This window comes from Trichophyton benhamiae, assembly GCF_000151125.1.
Source record: "Trichophyton benhamiae CBS 112371 chromosome Unknown contig00269.3, whole genome shotgun sequence".
NCBI lineage: Eukaryota > Fungi > Ascomycota > Eurotiomycetes > Onygenales > Arthrodermataceae > Trichophyton > Trichophyton benhamiae.
Window position 1 is genome coordinate 277,615 of NW_003315092.1, and position 13,682 is coordinate 291,296.

Sequence of the window (13,682 nt, forward strand, 5' to 3'; positions counted from 1 at the left end):
ACTTCTTCTCTTCGTTTGTAGAACTATACCACGTTCTCCTTCTTCCTTTGCTCCTTTTCACTTTTACTTTTTGCCTTCAGCTCTTCTCTTCTCTTTTTTTGGCTTAGCCTGATTCGGTTACCCCTTTCAGTTTCTGCTGTCCTAGAACCCAGCTGTTGCCTGCCCTTTTTTTTTTACTTTCTTTTTGCTTCCTTGCTTGCTTCGAGTTTTACATGTTTATCTAATGACACGGCACTAACTGACGGCAGAGCCTTGCTACATACCCGCCTATCCAAGGCATGAAGACGTCTGTTTCCCTTGTTTTCACTTCTTTTATCCGTTGCCTGGCCTGGCCCCTGCCATCAGGCTACTCCCGCTCCGCCTTGAGCGATCTGCACATTTCTTTTTTGCCCCCAATTTTCTTACTACTTAACTAGCACTGTGGATTGGTTAATCATGCTACATACAACCCATACATGTACATAGGAGCGAACATTCAGCCAAAAGGAAAAAGAATGCTACAAGGATAACCAAATCTAAAATTCACGTTGCGTAAGACTCGTTTCTATATAAGTCATCATACGATGGGATCCGTTTGGTAGTGGTGGCGTTGTTTTTGACAGCTAACTGACAAGTTAGTTTGATGCCTGTGATCGGCTCAGCCGCCTTTGCCGTTGCCAAGAAGAGACTATTTTTAGTCCCTCAATGTTCCTGCCTGCTGGAAAGAAAGGCTATTTTATCATTTTTCCATCGCACCGTTTGCTTGGACGCTCTTGGAGAGCGAGGCCTTTGGGCTGCGCTGCTGCTCATACCACTTCTCCGTCCGCCCTGGGCGCGTTTGTTAGAGCTGGGCAGCGAGCGGCCTGAGGACGGACTACCCGGAGAGAGGCAAAAAAGGAACTCGAGCTGACTGCAAAATGTAACTAACTAAGGCGCGGGGACGATGTCTGTTGCTGACAACAAGCTTCATTGTGCAGAGTAAACTAACTAGTTGCTGTCCTTGGTGGGGGCGGTCTTTTTGCTGATGGTCTGCGGAGCTCCTGGCAACAACTCACGCCCTTCTGGGATAGGGGGTAAATCAACGAAAACCAACTATTATTTATATCATTTTCATATCACATGAAGAGGTGAAAGGCTATGAACTGAACCGAAACAGTCTTGAGTGCGGTGAAGAGAGCATCCCCGGGAAGACATTAATAATAGAGTGAGGTAAGAGAGAGGGGGGAGTCATTAAACTAAACATGCTGCTGCGAAAAGGGAAGAAAGTCACTACAGCTGAGACTTCTTTCCAGCCTTCTCGATCTCCTCCAGGATGGTAGACTTGAGCGACTCTGGCTTTGTGGTACTCGCCCATCGGCCGACGACCTTCCCGTCCGCATCGACCAGGAACTTCTCAAAGTTCCACTTGACCCTTTTCAGGCCCATGAGACCAGGCATCTCCTTCTTCAGCCAGTTGAACACCGGCGCAGTGTTATCGCCGTTGACGTCTATCTTGCCGAGCACAGGGAATGTGACGCCGTAGTTGACCTGGCAGAAGGACTGGATCTCATCGTTGCTTCCGGGGTCCTGGCCGCCGAACTGGTTGCACGGGAAGCCTAGGATGGTGAATTTATCTGGGTGGGAGGCCGTGATTGACTTGTAGAGCTCTTCAAGGCCGGCGAACTGTGGTGTAAAGCCGCATTTTGACGCGGTGTTGACAACAAGGACTACTTTGCCTTTCAGCGAGGCGAGCGGGAACGGCTCCCCTTTCTCTGCAAGTCATACATGCATGGTTAGTAAGGTAACTAAATGGCGCATAACTAGCGGGGAGGATGCTGCAAAGGAGGAATAAAGGGCATTTTGGGTGTTGGTGTTGGCATCTGGTGTTGTTGTTATGCTGCTGGTGCTTACTATCAACTGGCTCGAAGTTGTAAAAGGACGTAGCCGACGACATCTTTGCGGAGAAGACCCGAGTATGCGGCGGGGAGGATAGCAGCGTTCTTGTCGTTGCGCTTCGAAGGTGGCTATGAGGCCCTGGCCCTGGCTGCAGCGACGACACGCCGGCTTTATATGGCAGCTTAGTGCTCGACGGACGAAAACGGAAGAAGTGCCAGGCAAGCGCTGGCCAGGATGTAGCTCATCTGACCCCTGCGCTTAACTCAGCTGAGCGAAACTTTAAAAATTTACGTAAGATCTTATGTAATACAGCTGAGGTGACCTGACCCAATAAATTACAGACTTGTAATAGAGGTGTATTAGGATTAGGGGGTTAGGTTAGGGGGTAAGGGTTTAGATTAGGGGACTAGGGAGTATATTTAATAAGTAGTTAGAGAGTACTTTATAACTAATCTGGGACTAGCTACTAACTAGTTATTAACTAGTTAATAACTAATAGTAAGGGTTAGAGTTAGAAATATTGTAAAAGATTATACCTTTATTATAAGTGTAATTTATTAGGTCAGGTCACCTCAGCTATATTACATAAGATCTTACGTAAATTTTTAAAGTTTCGCTCAGCTGAGTTAAGCGCAGGGGTCAGATGAGCTGTAGCCTCAGCGCTGGCCGGCGCAGCGTCATCGTCATCGCGACTAACTCATTTTTCTGTCTTCGTTCAGCGCTCTGCGTTGCTTGGCTGGAAGGGAAGTCGAGCAACTGCCGAGGCATTATTGCCTGATGCGGATGGCGCTGGCGCCGCTTTCAGAAGGGCTTATGTAATGCAGATTGGCCAGGCTTTCCCCTTGGCGACGACGACGGTTGCGGCAGGAGTAATTCAGATACAGACTCGTATTGGATTCTCACTAGAGCTCGACGGCCGGAAGGCTGATATCAAAAGAAAGTAACTACATAGCTAAGTTACAGGCCCTAGTCACCACTTCTCACGTAGACAAAAAAAACATCCCAGACCAAAGAGGTTAGCTGGCTGCCTGGTTAAAACACAGGAGCGACGAGACAAGAGACCATTCAGACGTCCTCAGACTTGACTTCCTGCTTAACTTCCTGCTTGCTCTCCGTCTTCACTTTCTTGGAGCGGCGGTTCTTCGTTGGGGTCGCGGAGTCAGGGACAGAGTCAGCCTGGGCATCATCAACTTCGGCCCGCTCACGCTTTGCAGACGCAGGAGACTTCGTCGGAGTTTTGGCATCCTTCATTCCACCCTTAGATGGCGTAGATGGGTTGGAACCAGAAGCCTTGTCTCCAAGAGTCTTGGTTTTGATGAACCAAATTTGGTTTTGGATGGACTTGACATTGTATTCTGGCATTTTGCTTTAGTCACCCCTTTTCAATGGAATAGAAAGATGTAAGACGTGACTTACCAGGGCCCATGTAATCAGAAATGGCCTTATAATCGATCTTTCCCGTGCTTGTTTTTAAGATGGCGATTAACAACTGCGAGTTCGCCGTTAACAAGCGCGTATATAACGCTGTGTTCGTCCTTGAAGAGTCATACCTTAGCCCTTGCGGCATCATTCCACGTTGCAGGCATGTTTGCGAGGTCCTTTTTCAACGTCCTAACAGCTGAAAGAAAGTGGGAATTCGATCCTGATAGTGCAAATGGATATCGAGTCAAATGTCAAGGGTAGCCAAGGGAGGGAAAGAAGGGGAGGAAAAGAAGGAGAAGAAGAATATAAATAAACAAAAAAAAATTTTTTGCCCTTAATGATCGCATCGTGTTACGCGGACAACGACGCATAACTAAAGGACATATTAGATGTTGAAGCATAAAAGAAATAGAAGCATAGCAATAAGGATACAGAGCATTCAACTTAACAGATAAAGTGATCCACATCACGGGCTGTCCTATGATAGTGAAAAAGGTCCTATTACATAGATAGGTTTAACATAGATTTAACCTTCATAGTGAGAACATATAACCAGGGGAGATCTGACTATATATTCTCCTTGAATTAAGGGTATCTCAGCCTCCGAATGGTACCTCGACATCTGAATTGAACTCTAGCTCTACACGGGTAGAAGGCTAGAACTAACGTCATTTATTAATGGAGGGTAGTCTCGCTTTCCCCTTTTCTAGAGGAAATACCCGTGCAATTGTAACTATTTGCAAAGGTTATCTGCTTCCTTGGAATAGTATCCATTAGCTGGGTATAGCTAATGTTTCCACCAATCTTCTCATTATAGTGCTCGGCGGTCGTCTAATCTAGGATATAAGATTCTTCTGGGAGCTGTGGCATAAAAGGCATCTATTCCTCATAATCTCAGGGAGCTTACGCACACCCCAGCCCATAAGCAGGTAGATGATAGATAGATAGGACCGTAATATTTGGTAGTTATAGTATCAGTCCTATGAACATACCAATATGTTAGTGCATTCTAATGACAATGCAAATGGAATGAGGAGCACATACAGCTTTTATACGAAGCTTTATTTTGTGACTTGATAAATGTATTATCGACAAAACCCTCCTGCTATGATGAAACGTCAGAAGAGCTGCCAACACAGGGCTTTTTGACACATGTAGAATAGCAAGGCCTCGCTCGCTAGGTGGGACGGAACATAGAAACAACCCTATATAGAGAAGCAAACTGTATAGATTCTGCTCAGCTATAAGTGGCAGGAAGCTGCCATCTCTGCTGTTGATGAATTCTGAAGAAACAGTAGGTGCTTTCTCTGGTGTGAATAAGGATAAGAAGGAACAGGACCCAAGTGTAGGCGCAAAGAGCGAGTCATGTGACAACATCTTTTATCCAATTCTTCCTATTTCCGCTGAACTCCAACAACACCTCCAAGTTCTAAACGAAGTGAAAACGCCGTCTACAACCCTTTACCATCATTCCGCACATGATAAGCCATTCAAATCATATACAAATGTCCTCAAAATATCTGTCATTTCTCTCCTTTCCCCATAGAACCTCTATAAATACCGCGCGGATAAGTGATATGGACCAGGTTTTCATGACCCTAACCAGGGGCGATGGGAGTGGATTCTTAAAACAAAATATCGGCAGCCAAACTCCTAACATGACATGGGGTGAAATAATGCAATGCATGAAAATGCAGATAAGGCGGCGTCCAACGCCCCCGGCATAATCAGCAGAAAAGGAGTGAGCCGAAAAGGAAAAAGGGGTCGTCAATATCGTCTCAGAAAATAGAAATTGCAACAAAAGAAACAAGGCAGTGAGAAAAGAAGCTAGTATCACAGGAGGCCATTATTTCAAGGTCCTCGAGCCCCCTCCTCGATTGTTGGGAGCTAGGTATCTTGATGACTCTCCTACTCAGCCTCTGGCTTTTTGGGTTCGGTCTCCTCAAGAGCTTTTTCGAACTCCCTCTTCATACCAAAGTTAACAGCGTCAAGCACGTTGGGAACGATTTTCTTTGGTGCATAGCGTGGGGTTGTCCCCTTCTCATAGACTCCTGTTTCAACCAGAATCGAGTACCAGAGAGTCTCACTCACGTCGGACTCGTTGTACTCGTTTGTACCACGGATATCCGATTCAGGGGTGTCCCCAACGAAGTACACTGTCTGCGGTGGGGAGTTGATGCCATGGGTCTCCTTTCGCCATTGCTGCAGAAGTCTTGTGGCAAACTGGAATGTGCCAAGTTGAGGCTTGCCGAACGCAATGGTTTTTAACTCCTTTCTGGTGACGGCCTTGAAGAGAGCTTCGACAGACGCTCGGAGAGCTCCCATACCGATACGGGTATGCTCGTGAGATGTTGACCAGACGATATCATTGTGGGAGAAGTATACTGGTGGGCCCTCCTCGAAGGTCTCTGAGCGTGTGCCTATCTTGCCGCCCTTGGACATGCACAAGTCAAGGATGATCTGCTGATCACCAGCCCAATCCCTGCTGTCTGCGAACACAAAAATTGCTTCGATGACCAGATTGTCAAAGTCGCGAACACGGGAGTTCTTGTATTCTTCCTCGGTCAATTTTCGGAATGGAGTGGTATCCTTGTTTGTCTTGATGATGTCCCCAGGCGTCACGACATCACGGAAACCATAACCCTCTGCTACAATGCGGCACTTTTCGCCTTCACCGCCGACAACGAGAACAGTTTTATACTTCTCTGCCATCTCTCGCATGGGAGTGTGTCCGCAGATGAACTGGCCGGGTGAAACGTCATATTCGAGCTGCCTGCTGAGGTCAAGGCATCGCTCTTCCTCGGTCTTGCCTCCACCATTTGTGACAAAGATGTATGGCCTAATGTCGGTGAGTTGTCAGCGAGAGGAAGAGTATTCTGTATCCAGGGAAATGGGCATACATACACTTTGACTCCATACTTGTTCTCTCCGTTCAGCACTTTCAAGGCTTCCACGGCTGCGGGAATTGGCTTTCCACCACGGATAAGGACGCCATCAATATCGAAGGCGAAGGCATACCTGTCAGTTGCTATGACCGGTACTCCGCTAACTGGAGATACGGCTCTGGGTGTGACTTCGGCAGATGAGTTCTCCTCTTCTAAATGGTATTTGGCGACGCCGATGGATTTTGCGGTTTCATAGGCAGCCGTGCTGGCCATCAAGTGTTTCGGTGGCACAACCACGTTTGGTCCATTGACCAGATCCTCCCTGGTTGAGGAGACATTGGATAGACGGCGGACTCTTGGTGTCCCAGAGTGATATGATTCCGTGGTTGCCATGGTTGTGGTTTGTTGGGAGTTATCGAGGAAAGAATAAATTTACTTTCCGCGCACTCGCTTGGAATATAGATAAAGATACTGGTGGTAAGAATAACAAGGATCTAATATGAAGAACAAGTTTGCCTGCAAACGACAAATTAGAGCAGAGACGCCCTTTAGGATGGTGGGAGTAGTGGGCTGTTTCTTTCTCGAGATCGATGGGAGTTCTTTTTCCGCCTCAAGCGCAGTATCTTGGCTGTGAAAGAAAGTAATGATGGAGGGCAGGGAAGAAAGCCATATTGGAAGGAGCGGACGAGCTAATTATATATTACCGTTCATTTCTCGCCTGGCAAGCTAAGAGTAACAAATAATATAGGGGACGTTCTACCAGCAAAACGGCAAAGAAATGATGCAACGCCGTCAACCCGGCCTCTTGACTAAGAACCTAGATAGCCATGGGCCCACCCAGCTCAGACGCTGAACAAATGACGGGCTAACAGTTCGAAAAGTTACCAAATCTTTTCCCTTGCCATAATTCACCAGAAATAGGAACCATGGAACTCTTCCTCACTAACAGATTTTCCGCTTACTTTTCCCTTTCAGCCTGATTGCTTTGGCGATCCACATCCTTTTTCCAGTTGCCGCAGGAAATTGATATCATCATGCATCGGGTGTTGAGATTGGGAAAACCCGCCTCCGATCTCCCCTTCTCTCGGCCCACACCGGGGTGACACACTGGCAACCTTAAACAGATGTAGGCTTTTTATTTCATTTTTATATATCCTCCAGGGAAGAGCCAGGAAACACAGAGTAACGGCAAAGATGAGGATCCACATGGCTGGCGGTTGGGGCACGTCGGACGTGACAGCGTCTTCGCAAGACATCCCTCCAGCCGACTGGCCAATGAGTAAGGGCGTTCCTGGGGCAATCTCCACCAGGTAGGCCTTTTTGGCTTGGATGACAAGGGGAGCGACGGGAGTAGACCGAGATAGGTCTGTTTCGATGTCAGGGTTTTATTGTTGCTATTATTTTTTGGCCATCAAATCTGCAACGATGAGCTGCTACTGCACAGACACGGGAGGCAACTAGTTAGTCTGTCACAAAAATCAAAGCTCGTACTCTGTACATGTATATTGCCGCAATTTACCCAGCTTTCTAAATCTCGTGAATTCTCGAAGAATGTCCATCAACACGTGTAAGAAGAGTAAACAATGGGAAGTCCTCTCCAAATTCTCAGGACATCTGGGGTCTGCCTCCACGAGTCTATAATATATGTGCAAGTGGACCCGCGGTCATAATGACGTCTCCTCGCATATTATTTCCAATACTGTTGTCACATCAGAGGATAGGAAAGTACTCCGTGAATAGTAGTATATGCTATATTGATATTCCCAAGGTCAATCGAGAATAACTTGACTCTGGTAAAACCACTCCGGTCTCCCGCTTATCTTCTGGTACATATTCACCGCCTGGTGGTACTTGTCAATGTATTGTCTCATCGTCGTATGAGTAGAAGTAATCTCGATGGGCCCTGATCCACAACATAGTGGAGATGTTGATATATAGATACAGTTGGACACTGTATGCACGAAGGCGCTGCGCCTTCAAGGATCGCCTAACAGTGAAAACGAGGGCGATTCCCGATATTGAAAGTATGGTAATGGTGACCCAAGAACAGTTGAGATTTCTCGAGGGGATTTCAGGGGATGTATATAGGAGCTATGGCCGAGTACAGGTTAAGAAGGAACCAGACACGAACTAGAAGTTCTCCTGGAGAGGAAAGCCATATTTTGATAGTAGCCGTCCTGCAAGCAATGACTAACTAGTTATTCTCGCTCTTCGAAATCCCTCGAATAACGGAAGACTGATTGGACACGCCCCTGTATTGCAACAACGCCGATTTTCCCTGCACTCCGTATTCTTAAATTATTTGCCATCCTCGCTGCCGCTCCGCTGAGTAGGTATACCCGACCTGTCTTCGCTACCACCCGAGCGCGGAAAAAGTATTCGACGTGGATGTTACACGGTGGATGGATGCGTTTTGAACCATGCGGCTCCTCTATGACGTCAATAAACTTACATCCCGCCAAGGACGGCAAATACACGGCCTGAGTGGTTGGACCACGAGCTTAAGTGGACCGGGGGGGGGGGGGTGGCCAGGGATGTCTGACTAATGCGGGCTTGGCCCTCTTAGTTTTTCACGACGCCGCTTCCTCGGAGGCGTCTGGGGGCCTGGCAGCCAGGGGTAGCCCAGCCACTGTGCAAGTACGCTGGGTATGATGGCGCTGGTCTGCAGGCGTAAGAGCTGCGTTCCACGGAGTAAATGCTCATTGAGATCGCCTGTACGGAGTACGGAGTACTCTATCCATATATCTATACATCTATCTCTAATGTTTATTATCGTACAAGGTTCTCCACAACAATGTAACAACTGTAACAGCAATTATTAAATCAGCAAAATGCAAAACATTGTGTAGTGAGGTCAAGGATATGGAGTGGGCCTAGTACACTGTTGGTTGGCCATCGTTATAATGTTCCGACTGATCTATATGTTGCATATACGGGAAACCAGCACAGAAACTTCCCACCTATAAGTGTCGGGTGTAAATCAGACCGCTTTCCTAATCGTGTTGGAAATCCGTGCACAACTGCAAGGGTATATGGGTGAAGGTGTACAAATTATTTCGTGTTAGGTCCGGGATGCAGTGGCTGGTGATTGGGGTGGTCAGGGAGTTGCAGAGAACCCTTGTACAGGACCTGAGTCTCCATTTTATTTCTCCCGTTTTGGGGCCGGTACGGTACTCTACGGGAGCTACCGCCCTGGGTGGAATATCGAAAAATGAGGGTAAAGGTTTGAGTAGTAGTGGCTTTGCCGTTCAGAGTGGAGTCGGTTGTACGTGGATTCTCGCTAACACGGAGTAAAGAGAAGCCATACGCATACAGGCATTAGATGCAGAATTCTTTCTCCAACCAGTGTCTCACAATGATCTTCCCTTCCTTAAATGATTCTCGAGGTGACCTAACAATGATGGCTGCATGGCTATGCCGAACCTGATGGATGTGTACCGGGTATTTGCGGAACCCGACAGCATCGAGATTATCAATAATTTGGAATTGAGCAGCAGTCAAGGCAAGAGTAGGAAACGTAGCTTCTCTAGACTTGTGGGTAGTGTTGTTATCAGTGCTTTGAAGCGGTTTTGTTGCAGTATATGCTGTTGCTACGGCAGGTAGAGGCTGCGCAGGCGCTGGGGTTTCGCCATTCATATCATGAGGCCTCTCGTTGGTAGCCGAAGTCGACCCTGATATATACTCCGGCTTCTGTGCTGCATTTGCGGTTTCGTACATGTCCTCAACGGCATTCCGGAATCCCTTCATGATCAGTGGAACCCTATAGGTATTGTAAATTACCCCGGATTTACCTTGTTCATGCAGGCGGATGCGTTTCTCACTCCGAATTGTTTGATAGGCTGCATTTATTAGGAATAATACCGAAACAAATCCAATGACGGTGAATACAGCCAGTCGAAATGAGAATACCGTTATCATCGAGTAGGCAGAGGAGGTTAACTGGCCAAGTAATGATTGAGATTTCGGCTTGATGAGTATTGGTTGATCGGGGTCAATGACTATCGGCGCGTAACCATCAACATAGCTTATAGAGAGATCATCCACTTGTGTAAAGGGATCTATCCTGGATATTGCGGTTGTGTAATAAACTGCGCTCAAATCATTGATGGCGTTTGCATATAGGGTTCGGTGTCTAAATTTCGCAAGCGCAAGCATAAATATGCTTCCGGGGGTAGCAAGGATACTGAGAAGCGGTTTTCCAGTGTCACGGAACGAATCGATCATGAATAGCTGTCGGCCTGAAGTCGATACACATCGAGCACCCAGCACATTCCAAAAATGGCTTGTCCTTGCAGGGCTTCTCACACCGACGTGTGGTGAGGCAAATGTGGTAAAGTTGACAGGTTCAATATCCTCAAAGTAACCTTTTGCATAGAGTAAACCGATAGCATATCGAGCTATCAGTCCACCCAATGAATATCCTACCACACTCATTTTGCGAATCTTGCATCCCTGCTCGGCGGAGCCCTTGATTGCTTCCTCCACTTCGTGGGCTACCCGCTCTCCACCCAGATCGATACCGTCATATGTGAGATTTCCCGCATTGCTTTTGGGGCATAGTATCTGCAGTGATGATTCGCCGTACTTTTCCCGCAAAGAGGATACGATATAGTTAAGGTGTGATGGATTACCCCATAGCCTGACGCCTGAAGTTAGCCTTCGTTCCTTGATATTGTTGTATCACGCTCCCACGATCACTCACCCATGAATTAGGACGCAAAGGTGCTCACCCTTCGAATCATTTGGATACTGACCGCCTTCTTCCATAACTAACAAAACAAGAATTGCTTGTGTATAACTGGATGGAGAATGATGGCTTGTAACATCCACCCTTGGGATCTTTATATTTTGTTGTGCTGTTGGAATCGCCGGAGCCTACGGAGATAAGGAAGGAATTAACGGAAGTTTGTTTGCGTTGTTTGCGTTGTTTGTATTGTTTGCATTTCAGGCGAGACGTCAATCCACTTTTTCCAGACGTCAGCTTCGGTGACCAACGCACTCCCAACACATATTCTACTATCGTCTGTATTTGATAACCCGTTAATACACGTATTCTTCTGCCTTATTTATTCTCAGTTGGCTGCTGTGTATGCCCCTAAAGTGATCGCACCGCTCCACCGTGAAGAAAGTGCCGGGTATTTACCCGATGCCCCAACTCGCCGCATAGGGCGAGCTTAATATATAGTTCTCTCACCGCAGCCAGGAATATGAGACACGGGCCCGGTCGTTGATACCCTTTCCCTATCCTTGCCATGTAAAGTTGCTCCGCAAAACAGTGGCAGTTCTCTCTTCCTTCAGCCTCGCTAGACATCGATTGCCGTACTCCTATGCTTTGAGCATATCAGACCCTCCATGGGACTTGAGCTTAAAGCTACGCCTCCGTTATTTTGAGTTGTGAGGAGACGATACAATGTTTAGCTCACTGGGGTTGTTCAGCGCAGTCCCTTGCCCCCAAAATGACCAGTGCACCGTCATAAATTGTATATTCTCACATCAAGAGGTGAGGAATGCAGCCACCTTTCCGTCAACCGCTGATTCCAAAGAGAGAGCGAATCCACGGCCTGAAAATATAGACGAACCCATTAGGAAGAGGCAGCGTTTATATGACGATGGAGGGACCATGGGTGGATCTTCCGGTCAGGAAATCGACGCTGCTGTGGTTGAACGTACTTCTACAACAGTTGCGGAACGGCCAAAATCCTCACCCCCTAGGAGTAAGGGCAACCTTAACTCATTAGGGAGACGAGTGTCTCCTCCTCTAGTCAACCGCACTGCTACCCGTGCAAATGTTGCAGAGCCTTTGGCAGAGGACCATGATAAAAGGAAGTCAGATACCCCGTCTGTCATGCAAAGGAGGCAAATAAAGAAAGAGACTCTCAATCCAAGACACTTGTCTAAACCTCCGGCAACGCATGTAATTCGCACGTCAATCCTAGTCAAATTGCACAGCGTGATGGTACGCCTTAACGAGGAGCTGAAGAAATCCGTTGACCCGTCCAAAAGGTGCATGATTCTCTCCGCTGATGAGTTGGTTTCGATGGCCTTGGATGAAGAAGAAAAAATTGCGAAAGAGTCGCCGGCTGTCTATTCGAATGTCGTTAAACTACGTATAGTGAAACTGGCAAAGATGAAACAGCAGGAATGGCAAGAGACTGTGACAGCTTTCCTCCGAACAGAAGACTCACCAAAAACGATAAAGCCAGAAGGCTCGCCACCGAAACCTTTATCAACTGGATTAGCAGCTGAAGAGGAGAAATTAGTCCTCTCAACGCTCTATGCTTCTACCAGAGATTTGAAAGAGCTTGAATATGTCATGATTCCTCCATCAATGGATGAAATTACTGCTGCAAAGCGCGGAATAGAGGCGTCACAAGGGTGGGAGAAATGTGACCGATGTAATGGGAGGTTCCAAGTCTTCCCAGGCAGGAGATCTGATGGTGCCTTAACGTCATCAGGCCCATGTGTCTATCACTATGCAAGGCCGATTCGGCCGCCAAAGCAGAAAACAGAGCACATAGTGGGACAGAAAGAGTTTTACTATCCTTGCTGTAAAGAACCTGTTGGAAAATCTACAGGATGCACAAAGGTAGATTCCCACGTGTTCAAGGTCACTGATATGAAGCGATTAGCGGCTACAATGCAGTTTGAACGAACACCGCGGCAACCGGGCAAAAAAATCCTGCCACCGGTCTGCATTGATTGTGAAATGGGGTATACCACGTTAGGACTTGAGATGATTCGCCTAACTGCGATAACCTGGCCGGAAGGTAAATTGCTGGTTGATGTTTTGGTGAGGCCAATAGGAGAGATATTAGACCTTAATACTCGCTATTCGGGCATTCGATCCGAACAATTTGCTAAAGCTACACCTTATAAGACTGAGCAAGCATCCACTGCCACAACGAAAAAGCATGATTCCAAGTCAACTAATAACCTTGAAATGGTTGACTCTCCTGCAACTGCAAGGGAGTTGCTTTTCCAACACCTACAACCAGAAACGCCTCTCATTGGCCATGCTTTGGACAATGACCTTAATGTTTGTCGCATTATCCATCCTACTATCGTTGACACTGTGCTGTTATATCCACACCCAGCAGGCTTGCCAATGCGAAACGGTCTTCGAGCTCTCACAAAGAAGCACCTTGGGCGAGATATACAAGCTGGTGGAGGTACTGAAGGGCATGATTCCATAGAAGACACTAAAGCTACCGGAGACCTGGTGAGGTACAAAGTAGGTGAGAAGTGGAAAGCTCTGAAACGCTCAGGTTGGACTATTCGTGATGGGGAGTTGTTGAGTCCGGCAGGTAATGGAGTCTCCCAAGGACCCTGGGCTTCAGATGCTGGCTTTGGTGTGAAGAGGAAGGCTATGGATGGCACCTAGTGGTGCATGAACCTTTTTACTTTATCAGCTGTACACCACCCCTATTGCACATAACATCCTAGATTACTCTCCGGTATTAAGACCGACAACCATAAACATAGTATCAATACTTCAAAGTTCTATCGCTGCAGCTAATTGGT

The 13,682-nt window shown here is 47.2% G+C and overlaps 6 protein-coding genes across 6 annotated transcripts; 2 read left to right on the top strand and 4 right to left on the bottom strand.

The window, feature by feature from the left end:
* Positions 1 to 1,248: 1,248 nt before the first annotated feature.
* Positions 1,249 to 1,912, bottom strand: ARB_01776 (uncharacterized protein; the record flags this gene model as incomplete). The annotated part of the gene is made up of 2 exons (XM_003011974.1): positions 1,249 to 1,730; positions 1,870 to 1,912. 2 exons carry the CDS (start codon positions 1,910 to 1,912, stop codon positions 1,249 to 1,251), a joined length of 525 nt encoding a protein of 174 aa, XP_003012020.1.
* Positions 1,913 to 2,919: 1,007 nt separating this feature from the next.
* On the bottom strand, positions 2,920 to 3,216 carry ARB_01777 (uncharacterized protein; the record flags this gene model as incomplete). Its single annotated transcript, XM_003011975.1, has 1 exon — positions 2,920 to 3,216. One exon carries the CDS (start codon positions 3,214 to 3,216, stop codon positions 2,920 to 2,922), a length of 297 nt encoding a protein of 98 aa, XP_003012021.1.
* Positions 3,217 to 4,552: 1,336 nt separating this feature from the next.
* ARB_01778 (uncharacterized protein) lies at positions 4,553 to 4,822 on the top strand (the record flags this gene model as incomplete). The annotated part of the gene is made up of 1 exon (XM_003011976.1): positions 4,553 to 4,822. One exon carries the CDS (start codon positions 4,553 to 4,555, stop codon positions 4,820 to 4,822), a length of 270 nt encoding a protein of 89 aa, XP_003012022.1.
* Positions 4,823 to 5,184: 362 nt separating this feature from the next.
* ARB_01779 (uncharacterized protein) lies at positions 5,185 to 6,554 on the bottom strand (the record flags this gene model as incomplete). The annotated part of the gene is made up of 2 exons (XM_003011977.1): positions 5,185 to 6,115; positions 6,181 to 6,554. The coding sequence occupies 2 exons, from the start codon at positions 6,552 to 6,554 to the stop codon at positions 5,185 to 5,187; spliced, it is 1,305 nt and encodes a 434-aa protein (XP_003012023.1).
* A 2,925-nt stretch (positions 6,555 to 9,479) lies between these two features.
* ARB_01780 (uncharacterized protein) lies at positions 9,480 to 10,928 on the bottom strand (the record flags this gene model as incomplete). Its single annotated transcript, XM_003011978.1, has 2 exons — positions 9,480 to 10,807; positions 10,892 to 10,928. The coding sequence occupies 2 exons, from the start codon at positions 10,926 to 10,928 to the stop codon at positions 9,480 to 9,482; spliced, it is 1,365 nt and encodes a 454-aa protein (XP_003012024.1).
* A 643-nt stretch (positions 10,929 to 11,571) lies between these two features.
* Positions 11,572 to 13,542, top strand: ARB_01781 (RNA exonuclease Rex3, putative; the record flags this gene model as incomplete). The annotated part of the gene is made up of 1 exon (XM_003011979.1): positions 11,572 to 13,542. One exon carries the CDS (start codon positions 11,572 to 11,574, stop codon positions 13,540 to 13,542), a length of 1,971 nt encoding a protein of 656 aa, XP_003012025.1.
* Positions 13,543 to 13,682: the final 140 nt, after the last annotated feature.